At 42.9% G+C, this 13,858-nt stretch overlaps 1 protein-coding gene across 7 annotated transcripts in view; it reads right to left on the bottom strand.

Moving 5' to 3' along the window:
• Positions 1 to 13,858, bottom strand: part of MLH1 (mutL homolog 1) — a 43,895-nt gene that overhangs the window by 22,662 nt on the left and 7,375 nt on the right. For 6 of the 7 annotated variants that reach the window (XR_013225486.1, XM_077303907.1, XM_077303905.1 and 3 more), the window contains 10 exons: positions 13,704 to 13,795; positions 12,554 to 12,596; positions 11,860 to 11,948; positions 9,863 to 9,975; positions 9,050 to 9,143; positions 8,255 to 8,408; positions 5,656 to 6,035; positions 5,184 to 5,329; positions 4,057 to 4,183; positions 562 to 625 (listed from right to left, as the gene is read on the bottom strand). Coding sequence is in view for 6 of the 7 variants with exons in the window: in XM_077303907.1 (XP_077160022.1) it covers positions 562 to 625; positions 4,057 to 4,183; positions 5,184 to 5,329; positions 5,656 to 6,035; positions 8,255 to 8,408; positions 9,050 to 9,143; positions 9,863 to 9,975; positions 11,860 to 11,948; positions 12,554 to 12,596; positions 13,704 to 13,795 (1,302 nt within the window). In the remaining variant the exon portion in view is untranslated. The remainder of the gene's footprint in view (positions 1 to 561; positions 626 to 4,056; positions 4,184 to 5,183; positions 5,330 to 5,655; positions 6,036 to 8,254; positions 8,409 to 9,049; positions 9,144 to 9,862; positions 9,976 to 11,859; positions 11,949 to 12,553; positions 12,597 to 13,703; positions 13,796 to 13,858) is intronic. The other variant, XM_077303908.1, reaches the window with a different exon arrangement.

The raw sequence follows: 13,858 nt of genomic DNA on the forward strand, positions 1-13,858 counted from the left end.
TGAACAAGTTGCAGGTAAGTGCAACCCTGTTTTACCACTCTTATCCATCTCTCATTAATATGAAAACCAACCAGGTCAAACAGAAAAATAATCCATCCAAATAGTTCTGTATTCCTTTCTTTTGAGTGCATTGCCTTTATTTTATAACAATGTCCATTTTAAAGCTTCCTGTATAGAAATAAATGTATTGGCATATAATAGCATTCTTCAAAATCAACCCTACCAAGAATTCTGAGGCATAAATAAGGCCTACATTATGAGGCCTACGGAACATGTATTTTTAGCCAAACTATTTAGTAATTAGAAGAAGAGTTGGTTCTTATATGCTGCTTTTCTTTACCTGAAGGAGGCTCAAAGCGGCTTACAGTCACCTTCCCACAGATAGGATACAAATTAGCATAACTGTGCAATATAAAAGAACCAGATTCTAGTAAGAAGATACAGCAGCAGCAGAAACATCAACTGCAATTAATTTTTAAGTGATATTCAAACAAATGGAGAAACTACGCTTTGCTATGGAGCACTAAATAGCTAGCTTGGATCCAAGCATCATATACTTACAGACAACCTTAGAATGCCAAAGTTCCCAAAGTCATAAACAAGGATCTGGTAGAACATTTCTTGACTGGAAAAGAAAAGTCAATTTGCTCTATGCACATTCTTGTCTTTGCACTGGGCATCAACAAAAAGGAAAGTCTTCCTACCAAATACTAATAATGAATCTATGCTATTTAGCCAGAAGATGAAATGGCATACTGGGTTCTTCTTTTAAAAGAATAATGCAGCTACCATTCAATACTTTGTCATAAAATATATTTGCAGCTTAATACAAAAGAAACAATCCATAAACATCATAAAGAATTTCACCTGCATGGATATTATCCATCCATCCATCCACCCACCCACCCATCCAATTTCCACTTCTGCTCTCAGCAACTTACAACAATTTACAACAATAAACTTCTAAAAACCCCAATCCCTTCCCCTATACCAGTCCTCACCCCACCCACCCCCATCACCCAAATGTAATGTTTCCAGGGGAGCTGTTTCAGTTGGGCACTCAGAGGAGGGACAAGCTGTTCTTCCTTCTGCCTAGCCTCAACAAAATGCCTGGAGGAAGGGCTCTTTTTGTTGCAGGCCCTACAGAATTTCACTATCTCAATCAGGGTTCTCAGCTCTTCTGGGAGCCCATTCCACTAGGCAGGTCCCCTGGCCAAGACCAGGCAAACATCCCGCAGACCATAGATCTCCACCCTATTAGCATTTGCAGGTGATCCCTCAAGTACATTGGGCCCAGACAGGGAATGGCCTTAAAGGTCAAAACCAACACTTTTAACTTGATCCAGTATTCAACTGGCAACCAATATAGCTGTCTATAGCAGTGGCTGGATGTGGATTCTCCAAAACGTCCTAGTGAGAACCCTAACAGCTGCGTTTTGTACCACTGTAATTTCCAGGTCAAGGACAAGGGAAGGCCCATGTGGAACAAGTTACAGAAATCCAACCTGGAGATGATCATCTTGCAGTTTACTGTAGCTAGGTGCTCTTGAGCAGATAGGGTGCTAGTAGCCTCTCCTGGCACAGATAGAAAAATGCCAGCTGTGCTGGGCTGGGCCTCCATGGAAAAGGCAGCATCCAGTATCACCCCCAATTTCATGGCTGTGTGCGAGACCTCTAATTGCACACCATCCATTGTGGGTAAACCCAACTACAGGACTTCTATCTTGAGCTTCAGCTGGCTTTGCTTGAGCAAGATTGTCACTGGTTCCAAAAATCTGGCAAATGTTTCAGGGGGAGGGGGGTAATCAGGGCAGCCATACATCAAGAGATAGAGCTGGGTGTCATCAGTATACTGCTGACAGCCCAGTCCAAAACTCCAGACTAGCTGGTCCAGAGGGTGCATAAAGATGTTGAATAATGTGGAGGAGAGTATTTTGCCCTGTAGAACCCCCATAAGGAACTGGGTAACAACACCCAGTTTGCAGTTCTGGACTAAAACATGGCTGCACAGCACAAATAGCATGGAGATAAAGCTCTTGTTCTCTTTCAGTGGGGCAGATGTTACCCAGACTGATTAGGTCACGCCTCTGCTTGCTCAGGTAGAGCAACTGAAATGCAAATTTTGCAGTAGCCCATCTGGTGACCAGGAGCCTGACCCTCCAGTCTGGATTGCCCTACTGCTCGGATAGGAGATCCCGAGCCCTGCTCTAGATCTGAATGGCAAACTGATTACTTTCAACTACACAATAAAATAATCAGGGAGAAAAACACACAGAATGTCAGAGGCAAGCTTGCCCTTTCCTACCAGCCAGCTGAAGCTTTACTGCACCGGCTGCATGGCCTCAATGAGCAAATCCGGCGAAGCCCTGGCTGGTCAACCGGCTCCACAGCAGCAGCCTATACTTGAGGAGTCCACCACAACCCTGGAAGAGTGGGCCCAGACCTCCAGATCCCCGCTCCTCCGAGAAACACGCAGGACAGTCGGGCAGCGCCATGATGGAAACCCTCCCCCCTCGCCAGGAATCCGGGTGCCAAGGACAAGAAGAGCACCCGGAAGAAGGAGCCCACCACGAAGGACAACTCCAGTGAGGCAGCGCCCAGGCAGCCAGCCAAGAAGCAGAGGCAACAGCAGCAGCAGCCGCCTGCAGCCCCGACCGAGGTGCTCTGGAGCTCCAGAGCATGCACCTTCCAGAGGCATGGACATCCGCCCAGATTGGAGACCAGCCTGGTGGAACCATGTGGGAGTCAGGCAGGGCCAGCAGGCCCCACAGGTGAGCACCAAACATTGGCTTCGCATTCCCACTTGCAATCCCTGCCAGATAATAGCACCAGGGTCACCCTCACCACCACCACCACCTTCTTCTGAAATGGGCAGAGAAACACCTGGCCAGTCTCAGGGCTGAACACCTGCAAACCAACAAGCAAACTGGCTAAGACAGCAAGACCTAGCTCCTGGAGAATGGAGCTTAAATTGGGGGTTTTCAACTGGCAACGAAATTCAGTTACCCATTATTGACCTCCGGGCAATGCTGCACAACACTCAGAGCGGTTCTTGACCTGTTTCTACCAGAGGGCAACAGAAGGAGAAGACGCTCTCAGCTGCCCTTGGCCACGGGGTCTCCTGTACGCCTTCCCACCTCTTCCTATAGTGAGCAAGCTGTTACACAGGATACGGTCAGAAAAGGCACTAGTGATTGTTGTGGTACCTCACTGGCCCCGCTGTCTGTGGTTTTCAGTACAGATGTCCCTGGCACCACCCTGGCCTCTAATAGCCCACAAGGACCTATTGCTACAATGCCCAGTCTCATCATCTAGACCCGGAATGGCTGCAGCTAACAACTGGATGACTTGGGCCCCATTGAAGGAGAACAAAACATTGGCCTCACCGGAAGGTTTCTTCTCTTCAGTGGGGTGAAGTCATCCACATTCCACCCTTGGGATATGTTACACATCTTCAAACCAAAATTGGACACAACCTTTAAAGTAGGTGGACAAATGAAAACAACAATATTTACCTAACACGCTTACTGAATGCAGTTGTTTTCATGGGCTACTGCAAACTTTGCATTTCAATTGCCCTACCTGATCAAGCAGAAGCGTGACCTAACCAGTCTGGATGACTTCACCCCACTGAAGAGAAGAAACCTTCCGGTGAGGCCAATGTTTCGTTCCTATCTTAAAACTCCTGGGCCTCCGGGTGCCACCATTCCAAGCTCTAGAAGAATTCAATCCAACTGGCTTCTGGGTCTCCTCTTTGACCCCTGCCATCCACAGGTAACTAAATAATGAGTTACACCCATCCACATTACCCCACCTCTTCAGTTCTCAGTCTTATGTAGCTGGCTGTAATTCAACCAATGGGTCCTAATGCCCAACTGTTCCCTCATTCTCCACACTGCCTTATCAAGAAATTGTCCTCTAAATGCAATCTATCACCCCAGCATTTAAGTGCAGTAAACCAAACCCTATAAGTGTAGCTGCCATCCACAACAGTGAATGGTGTGCTTATGTCTGATTAAATGCCAACTATTGTCACCAAACAAGGCTAACTGTTACCTGAGTTTTGTGGAATTCAGCAGGTAAAGTTTTGTCTGATACTGCACCAGTGCCCACTGAGGATTAACACATCCAATGAAGGAGTGATTGTGAATCATCTCTTGAAGACCTGAAGAAGATGAAGTGTCTGTGTTCAGGACAATTAACAGAATCAGAGATCTCTCTTTAAAGGCTCAGCTGCTTGAGGCATCACAAATTTAAAGAAGCTAGTTTATTTCATATAATCCAACCAACAATTTCCACTAACCCCCCCTCCCCCTGTTTGGCTGCTCTTGCTGTTCATGCTCATGCAAAATCAAGGGGATTTCTCATCCTTCCAGTCCAATACTTCTTAAAGTGACAACTGTTGGCATGCAAACTGTGCTGCCAGTACCATGAGTTAACAGCTTGTCCTGAAAGCCATGCATATCACCAGTACCAGCTCATCTTGCATTGTAGCAGAACTATTGAAGAACCACCTGGCTCCCTGTTAAGGCTTTCTAGCCAACTAGGCAAAATGAAGTGACAAAGAAAGAAGATGGAAAGAAGAGACAGGGTGAAACATGAGGAGAAAATTTGGCAGAATAGTGATTTGGGGGTTCTGACTAGTGATATATGTTCTTCAGCTGAGCCATTAAGAGGCCTGAAGGCTTTATGTTAGGTGAGGTCTTGGCTGGCAGCTGCTACAAATTGCTTCAATAGGGCCAGGAATGCCTGATCACCCAATGAAGGTGGGGAGAAATGGCATTGGTGTTATCAGTTCAAATGAGATTTTTAAAGTATCCATTCTAGCACTTTGTACATGGAACAAACATGTATGGTGTTTGACAGCATAAACTGCTGTACTCAAATGGCTTAAAAAACAAAATGTGTAGATGATACAGTTTCAAGGAGAATATGATGTGATGTCTGAACAGAGCCTTATTCCAACAATTGTCTTCCAACTTCCAAGAGCAACATTAACACTCCCCAGTGCTGCACACCACAGAAAACACCTTAGCCTAACAAGTGGTCTTAACTTCCTGTTGCTAACACGCATGATACACATGCTGATGGTAGCAAGCCGTTAAAGTTTGTTTTTCTAGATTCATGGAAGGTGTTCAAAAAACATAAAAACAACAATCTGGATCAATGAGCAACAAGCTTACTTGCATGAGCCTGGTTACTAATTTCCTCTTGAAGGGTTAACACACTAGTCAGGTTACTAATTTTCCTTCTTGGGGTGCAGGCTGCAGTCAGGTCCTGCCTTGCATCTTCCTCCATTTCCATATGACCATCTATTCGCTGTTTTTTTCTGCAGTACAGATATAAAGGGAATGCATACTATTCCGTATTGAAAGATATACAAGCTATCCAAGTTGAATTCAAAACCAGCTATTGCAGACTTCAAGAAACTCTATTCATGAAGGTCTTTCCAGAATACGGTTAAACAGAAGCATTTTTCTGGCAGCAAGTCCCAGATTATCGCAGCAAGTCCCAGTTCTCTTCTGGAACATATAAGAGCAGCCAGAGCCTGGACCATTGCTTGACAAGGAAGTAACCTTGCTGAAGTTATAACTGCGCTTAGCAGTTATAACTAAAGCAACATTCCACAGAGGACAAAGCAGAGATCATTCTTACCTAGCCGACATATTTTCAGGAGACAACTGTTGTCTTTCTGTTGATCCTCCTGGTTTCTCCACAGTTTCTGTTGATCCTTCTGGTTTCTCTACAGTTTCCGCTCCTGTAGCTTCCACATTAAGATCACTGCATTCTTCCATTTCGGCATCTTGTGGCCCATATTCCTCGCTGGCCTGCTTGTTCCCGCTTTCCTCTGCAGCAAGCCCTGAAGTCTTGGATTTGTTAGTTGGCCGAAGGAAAGCATCTAGTTTCTGGTCTCTGGAATCGGTGCGGACCATCTGATGGGCGTAGACTTTGTCTCTTATCCCTTGATTAGCTGAAGAAGAACTTGCGGGTTTAATGACATCAGCAGAAGAGGCAGTAATACCAGGAAGCAACGTCTTCGTTGAAGAGATGGTTGGAAGAAGGGAAGCAATTTATCAGGAACTGTATGAATCTGTCTCCAAGCATAACACTTACACTCAGGCAGAACAAACATCAGGTGGCACTATGGGTTTATTTGCGCAACCAGGGTTACTGTATAGCTAAAATAACTACAGGACTTTTACACAAAGTGACTATTGAAAACAAAGCTTTATCACACAGCCTTGTTTAACAAAGTGCCAGGTCCTATTACAAAGTCTGTGCCATCTGCCAATAAGGACTTCATAATTACAGAGCACAAATGTTCCATTCCTGGCCAGGAGCCTCAATTGCTTGCTCACCTCTTTCCTTAGAAGTTAAAGCTGTTCAACACTTCTTTCAAGCATACCTTGATTATATTTTGCAACTTCACCAGAGACTACAAAAAACTGCTGAAGCCAAAGGAAGCCGGGAACTTCTAACCGGGTTCAGCAGTCCAAGTCTTTTGGCCTGACTCTTTGATCAAAAGCTCCTATGTTTTCCACAGGTTTCCAAACTTTTCAGATTCTTCACTTGTGTCTACCTCAGTCTGCCCCATCTATGTCAAATAACCCTTAAAGTCTACATATGAGAACCATAAAACAGTCACTTCTCCTAGAATGCACTAGAGACACAGCAAGATCCCTGACCTTCCCTAGCTCCTCTGACTCAGAAAGCAGTTAAACAGCTCTTTTTCTCCCTCCCCCTCCCTTCTCCCTGAGTATTCTGAGGGTTCTGATTGGCCATTGCAGGCTTTTTCTACCAGATCACCAGGGTACAAAGGGGACTGGCAGATACGAAAAATTGGGCAGACTTGTCTGTGTCCATCACAGCAGGTTTTTAAGATGACAACATTAACGGACAAAGTAAGTGTTTGTCTAATATTTTAGAGGCACCAGTTTACAGTAAAAATCCTTCATAGTTCTACAAAACAATCATTTGCTTTGCAGTAGTGTAAATTGCTTGATAAACAGGCAACTAATCTAGGTATGATCATGACGAAGGAAACAATGAGTGTTAAATGTGTGCTCTTGCTGTCTGTGGGTTAGCCACATAACACATGTAGGGAATCATAGCCTGACTTGGAAAGAAGTCAGGAAATTTAACAGAATTTTCTGAAAGTCTTAAATGCAGTATGAAGGTTACGTGACAGATGTTTTATGTTGGTGTTAGTGCTCTAAACCTCTTAATCTGAATTAATATTTTAATCTGAATACAGCTCCATTGCAGTGTCAAATTCCTCACAGTATTTGGGGATTATGGATCTTGTATCTTGTCCACCCTGACCCACATCACATTTATCTATGAATCCAGTTTGCAAGTAGCGTTGTGAAAGTTACAGCTAGTTGTAATAGAAAGGGAAGGCATCTTCAGCTAGATCACAACGCTCTAGAATTTCCAAATCAGAAGAACACTATGCCATGCCGTATGTGCGCCATTCTGGGCCCAAGGCAGGCAATTGTGACTTCAAGCGACACCTAAACAAGCATACAATAATACCACTTTGCATGTCATTAAGGGGTCTTCTGCCTGAAAATCCTAAACAGAAATAGCTTTACACCAGCTATTGCCCATCTTGCTTGCATAAACATTTAATTTTCTTTGACCTATTCTGGCATAATGGGGGTATCTATAAATGGCTTTCAAACTTCCTACCATCAAGAAACTCTTTCCATATCAGTTTGCTCACTCAGGCATATTTATCATAACACAACACAGCCCAGAAAACCTGTGCCAGTAAGAAAAATAGTTTGTTTTGCAGCACCAGTGTGCCCTTATGACAACCACTAAGATCAAAGCACATGCAGAGCTGTACTTTAAATGGATCTCTCACTACACACTTCCAGCTATGGTCTGGAAGGCTTTTACCTTTGACAATCTTGGCAACTTCAGAACTATTGAGGTCTTGACATTTGCCAGGGTGTGCTCAAGTACATGGCTATAAAGCAGCAGCAAGAAGAGGCATAAGTATTTTTTTCAGCTGAGGGCCAAACTAAACATTACATAAGCAACACCCAGGCCCAGCTCTTCTAAAATAGTAACATTTAGTTTGACCCTGAGAGTCATTTTCTTCTTCTGTCTCACACAGGAAAGTTGTGCATCTCAGACAGAGTGTTAACATCCAATTGGGAACACAACAAATGCAGAATGCAGAATACATGTATGCCCCCTGCCACAAAGAAAGCAAACTCTTCTTTTTTTGGTTGTAAGCACTTACCTGGGTAAAATACATCCTTGAGGAATTTGAGCCCAACAATTTGCTCTCTATGTGCTGCTGCACGCGCTCCAAGATGCTGTCTTCATGAAGGAAGTGAACTTCATGCTTTGTAGGATGCACATTCACGTCTACATTCTGGGGGGCTATTTCAAGGCTGCAAAGGATTTTCGAATCACCACCATGCATGACAATCAAGTTGGCAAGCTCAGCAGCAGAGCCATCATAGCGAGTGGCATCACCTACTGATTTCGAGGTAAGCTGTGCTTCTCAAAATAAATAATAAAATGCAGCACTCAAGAGCTTTTAGGTTTCCAAATTTCTCATGCATTAAAATGCTGTTCAGTTATGCAAGATGAACACCTGAAACTGCAACGCACTGAGTTAGGCCACTGGCCATTCAGTTCAATATTTAGGTTAGCGTCACAAACAAAGGACAGTCCCATCCCCCCCCCCCAAAAGAAAAATCTGCTGAGATACTTTTAATTGGGGACTGAGCCGAGACCCCTCTACTTTTGTGCTCTACCCTGGGGGTCCACAGTCTAGGAATGTCGTTGAATTCCGGCTGATTTTACAGTGCACCAGAAGCATAAACACAAGGTTACCATTATTGGGATACCAAAATAATATGAAACCCATTTGCACTGTTTCCACTGTTAGAGTTCTCTTGCAATTTGTGCTTGAGTTTCTATTTGAGAATAAGCAGTATGTGACTACGCTCATTCAGTTCACCCACTCATCCTCTTTTTGCTTCTCAGCCATCGGACCTTTAGTGTTGAAGTTATTATATTAATTTACCTTATGTACAAAAATGGATGCGTATTTTTGGGTAAATAAGCAGCATATACAGTTTCTATTGCTTTCCGCAAAGCGCTTGACTCAACCAGTCGATCTGCAAATAAGAGTGAAAAGCAAGAAGGATAGTTACATTAGTTCTTTACAACTCTATTTTCCTACCCATTTGTATAAAACAGTATCCCTTTTTTGTTCATGTAACCAACTAGATAATGCACAATCAAGTTTACAAAAGATCAACACCCTCCTTCCAGCAGAAGACCCTCTTAATTAGGAAGAAGGCATCAAACTTGAGCCAAAAGGAAAAGAGAGGTATCGCTATTTTAAGAAACAAGTAAACTTTGCTCAGCTGAGCAGTAAGAATAAGATCTGACACCCCCCACCCCCATACACACAAGCAGAATCTTTTCCAGATGGTCACTTATTCCAGTGCCAAACAGGAAGCCCGAGGAAAACTACAATTATGGCTTAGTCCCCACTTGACCCTGTACTCTGGATAGCAGCAGCAATCCTGACTGTTAGCATCCATGTGGACTGCCTGATACAGCTTCAACTTGCAGACTCCTCAGTCTGAAATGGCCCTTGCCATCCAAACAAAGACAACTTGTGCCATCACAAATGCATATGTTGAAAATCTATTACATAGCACTCCTCAAATCCCCCATAATGTGCTTTGCAGGCAGAAGACACCTAATGTCACCACCTGCTTTTCCTTTCAGTGCTTTTTTAAAACCTGGCACTGCAGCTTCTTCTGAAAGTGCCGAAGAACATTCTACCTTAAAGCGGATGAACAGAAGCACACACTTTTGTACTTACGATTAATAAAAAGCAAAAAAGTGCATTTCTTCACTGAATAGTTTGCATTGGTAACATAGCCTGTCATTTTAAAAGCCAGGTTTTCATCTTCACAGCCCACTTCAATCAGTTCTCTAGAGACATAAAATAGTAATTAATTTTTTCCCTGGTAAATTTGCTTATTTAAAATGTTTACAAGCCATAGTTTTCTGCTAGATTCGCTGGCATCTGGCTTGGGTCCTATGCAGTGCCAGCGGAGCTGTGCTACATAAACAGCAACTTTTCTGCCTTTGCCCACCTCCGCCTTTTATATCTCCTAAAATAAAATGGTTTCCCCTATGGAATTATACAAGTTTCCAAGTGGACTCTGGGATTAAGCTTTGCATGAAAAAGGTTAAAAACGATCCCAATACCATGACTCAATTAGTGCCCCACTCCTGGGATACTTTTAAATATTAAAAATCCACCAGGGATCCAAACCCAGGTCTTCCATGTAATAGACATAAGTTTGAACCTTAGGATTGGCTCTGACCAATCATTTCTGCTGATGAAAAGATAGGATGATTTTGAAGATTACTCCCTCCCTTGGAAAAAAAAAACACAACCTTCTGCCTCCTTCATACCATTCCTGGAAAGTCTTTTGCCCACCAGAAACAGTATTTCAGAGGACAGTTTGGGCTGTAGTCGGATCAGGGGGAAAAGTAGAGAAGTCACTCCGCAACCATGAAAATTCTTCCATCAGTGGAAATTTTCACTCTTCCAGCAGTAACTTCCAACAGAAATGTAATGTTCAAAATTCAATGGCAACAAAATCAGACATTATTTCAAGTGAAGCCTTACAAGTTATGTGAACTGAAGTGTGAATAGTAGTATCATGTTCTTTCTACCTACCAGTACTACCTACTTTCACCTCCCTACATCCTTTTTTGGGAGGAGGAATCAAAGGTCAAATGATCAACATGCAAGATCCACAGCTAAGGGAGATTAAAAGCCATGCAAACCCTCTTGGAATAGGTAACTCATTAGCAAGCAGGCACAAGCAAGGCCCTCTGTTCTGCGCTCCATTGGCTAGCATGCCACACTGACTGTCCAGCCCTAGAGCTGTAACTATCATTTCTAAATTTAGAAACAGTCTCTCACTGACCTTTATGCCAATGTTGGCACAAGTCCTAGAAAACAGACAGCAAACAATTCTGCTTATTTGTTCTAGGATGTTGGTGCAATTACAGGACATTAATTTGGCAACTATGGTCTTTTTTAAAGCAGCCCCTGTCTTTAAATAGCATTTTTAAATACTGATGTAAATGTAATAATTCATTTATAACATTTCTGGCTACAGAAATTCCAGTGTAATCAGAGGATATTCTGTATAGATGACCACCAAAATAGGTGAAAATCTTAACTTCCCTACCAGTAGGAAGGGGGATTTTCCTTGCAAGCCCCAAGGATGCAAAAGAAAAATTTCCCATGAGGGAAGAGAGAGTCCCCCCCTCCCCAAATACAGAGAAAATAGATTTGTCCATGGCATTCCGAATTGGCCTTACACCCCACTCCACCGAATTTCTTGCCACAGCCAGAAGGACATAAATGTCGCTCAGGACATAAAACTGACCATTCTGTCCCTTCTCTGCTGGTAGGGAGACATTTATCATGTCATAGGGCTCATGGTAAGAAGTGGAGGGGAGCACACAACTGCATGCTGTCCAGACAACATCCATGAAATAAGACATTCCTAAAAGTTTCAGTAATACACACCCTCCTCAAGATATGTATAGGGAAGAAAATATGCAGAGCCTTTCAGGTCAAGAGAATGATATAACGCCCCCCCCCCCAATCTTTTTCTCATTCTCCTCTGGACAAATACACTAAAAAGAACTACCCATTAAAACTTGCTGGTCAAATTCTATCCGTATTCCCTTCCACAACTTATAATGCTTCTGATCTAAACTCCTTAATGACATTACTATAAATTATCCATTTTTTGTCAATGAGTCAAACTGAATTTGGGATTGGTATACCTGCTAACAGCATTCCCAAAAATGGTCCGAATATTATCAACTGTTGCAGCATTCGACAGCGTTCTGACATCTGCTACTGTCTCACCTTGCTGAAAATGGAAGACACTGACCTTGTATTTACTAATATTTTGATGCAAGCTATTAGAAAAACAATATTAAGTTAGACAGAGTGGCAAGCTGTACAGACAAAATAAACTTGTTTTGACACATCTTTTCAACATGCCGGTATTTGCTACATAGCAACAGACAAATCTCTCTGACAAATATGTGGGGAAAGTTTTTGTCCAGAACTATCTTAAGTTTAATGTAAACAAAATGGCATTTTTTGGGTTATAATATAGCATTAAGCAGTACAGGGCTATTGGTTTCTTTCTTTCGCACTGAGTAAGCAATCACTTGAATTTCAATATGCTGTCATCCAGACCATCACCACTTGCAGACAAGGATACCAAATAGCCACTGCCTCTGAAAGTGATAAAGCTGGGTGTCCTAGACGTCATAGATGATGCCTCATTCAAAACCCTGTATGATGACTCTCATCAGATGCAGATATATGGTACCACGGAGACCCCCCCCCAAGAAACAGACTTGTGGAGGCCAAAAAGTAGCTATAGGTTCCCCATCAGCACCACTGTAAATTCAACACAAGTGTGGTCACAATCTATATTAGTAGTACAAAAGAAGTAAAACTCACCTTCTTAACAGAAAAACTGATGCCAGAGTTATGAATAGCATACCTGGGGAGACGAGATTAAAAAAAAATCTTAAAGCTAGCACATATAAAATAGCAAACAGCAAAGATTTTCAACACACATTGCTTCCTCACAGTGAAGTCACCCTGACATTACTTCCTTTCCCCGTTAATAATCCAGTTCTTCTGTGCAGGTGCCATGATGTCACCCTGGCGTCCTTGCCCTTTCAAACAGTGGCCAGTGAAGTGGAGAAGAAACACTAAATCAAATACCACACATTTTATTTTACTATTTATGTTACTGAAAGAACAGAAGACAGCATGGGAAAACCCGATCTCGTCAGATATTGGAAGCTAAGCAGAGTCAGTACTAGGAGGGGAGACCAGCACAGGAGACTCTACAGAGGAGAGCAATGTCAAATCACCTCTGCTTAATCACTTGCCTCAAAAGCCCCTTCCTGGGGTCACTGTTTGTGACTTGACACACATGTTATGCTGGCAGGAAACAGATGGGGGAGAGACTTGACACACATGTTATGCTGGCAGGAAACAGATGGGGGAGAGACACGGGCAATCACATGGCTCCTGCAGTGCCTAAATTTAATGGAATTTTATTATACTTTTCCTGTACTCAAAAGAAGCATGAATGGTCCAGCAAGTACTCAAACAATCATGGTCAGCTATCTGACCCACAACAAAGGAAAGGGCTGACGATATATCATCTATGGGAGCAGAGGCAGTTCATCCAGTCAAAAAGCATAAAGAAATGAGTGAAGTCTCTGTCGTTGTCTCACATCTGCACAAACAAGCCTGCAGTCCTTCTGCAACTATCAGGTCTATTTCAGACATCAGAATTTTGTGGAAATGTTCAATTGGCTTCAATGGGATTCTTCTACAGGTGAAACCCACCCTCCAGCTCTTATTTCTGCCACTATACTGACCACAACACTTGGCATTTTGAGTGTTTTTTGTTTAATCGAAGATGTTATCCTTGGCTTTAATTAGAAAGAAAATGTCACTATCCAGCAACTTGTGGGGTACCTCATTAGTTCTTTACTTGTATTTATATCCCACCTTTCTTCCCGATGGGGACTCACAGTAGCTTCTATCGCCAGGCAGACAGCAGAACCCAAAACCTCTTATTTTACATTACCGGCTAACGATGTCCAGTATTTTTGCATATTCTTCACTTGGATTCTTTAAAGCTTTCCTTCTGGTGGCTACATTGTAAAACAAGTCTTCAACCTGCAAAACCAAACAAAAAAACCCAGACAAGTTAACACATAAAACAGACACCAATTGCACTAA

The sequence above is a fragment of the Paroedura picta genome, chromosome 11 (genome assembly GCF_049243985.1).
Source record: "Paroedura picta isolate Pp20150507F chromosome 11, Ppicta_v3.0, whole genome shotgun sequence".
In the NCBI taxonomy this organism is placed as follows: domain Eukaryota; kingdom Metazoa; phylum Chordata; class Lepidosauria; order Squamata; family Gekkonidae; genus Paroedura; species Paroedura picta.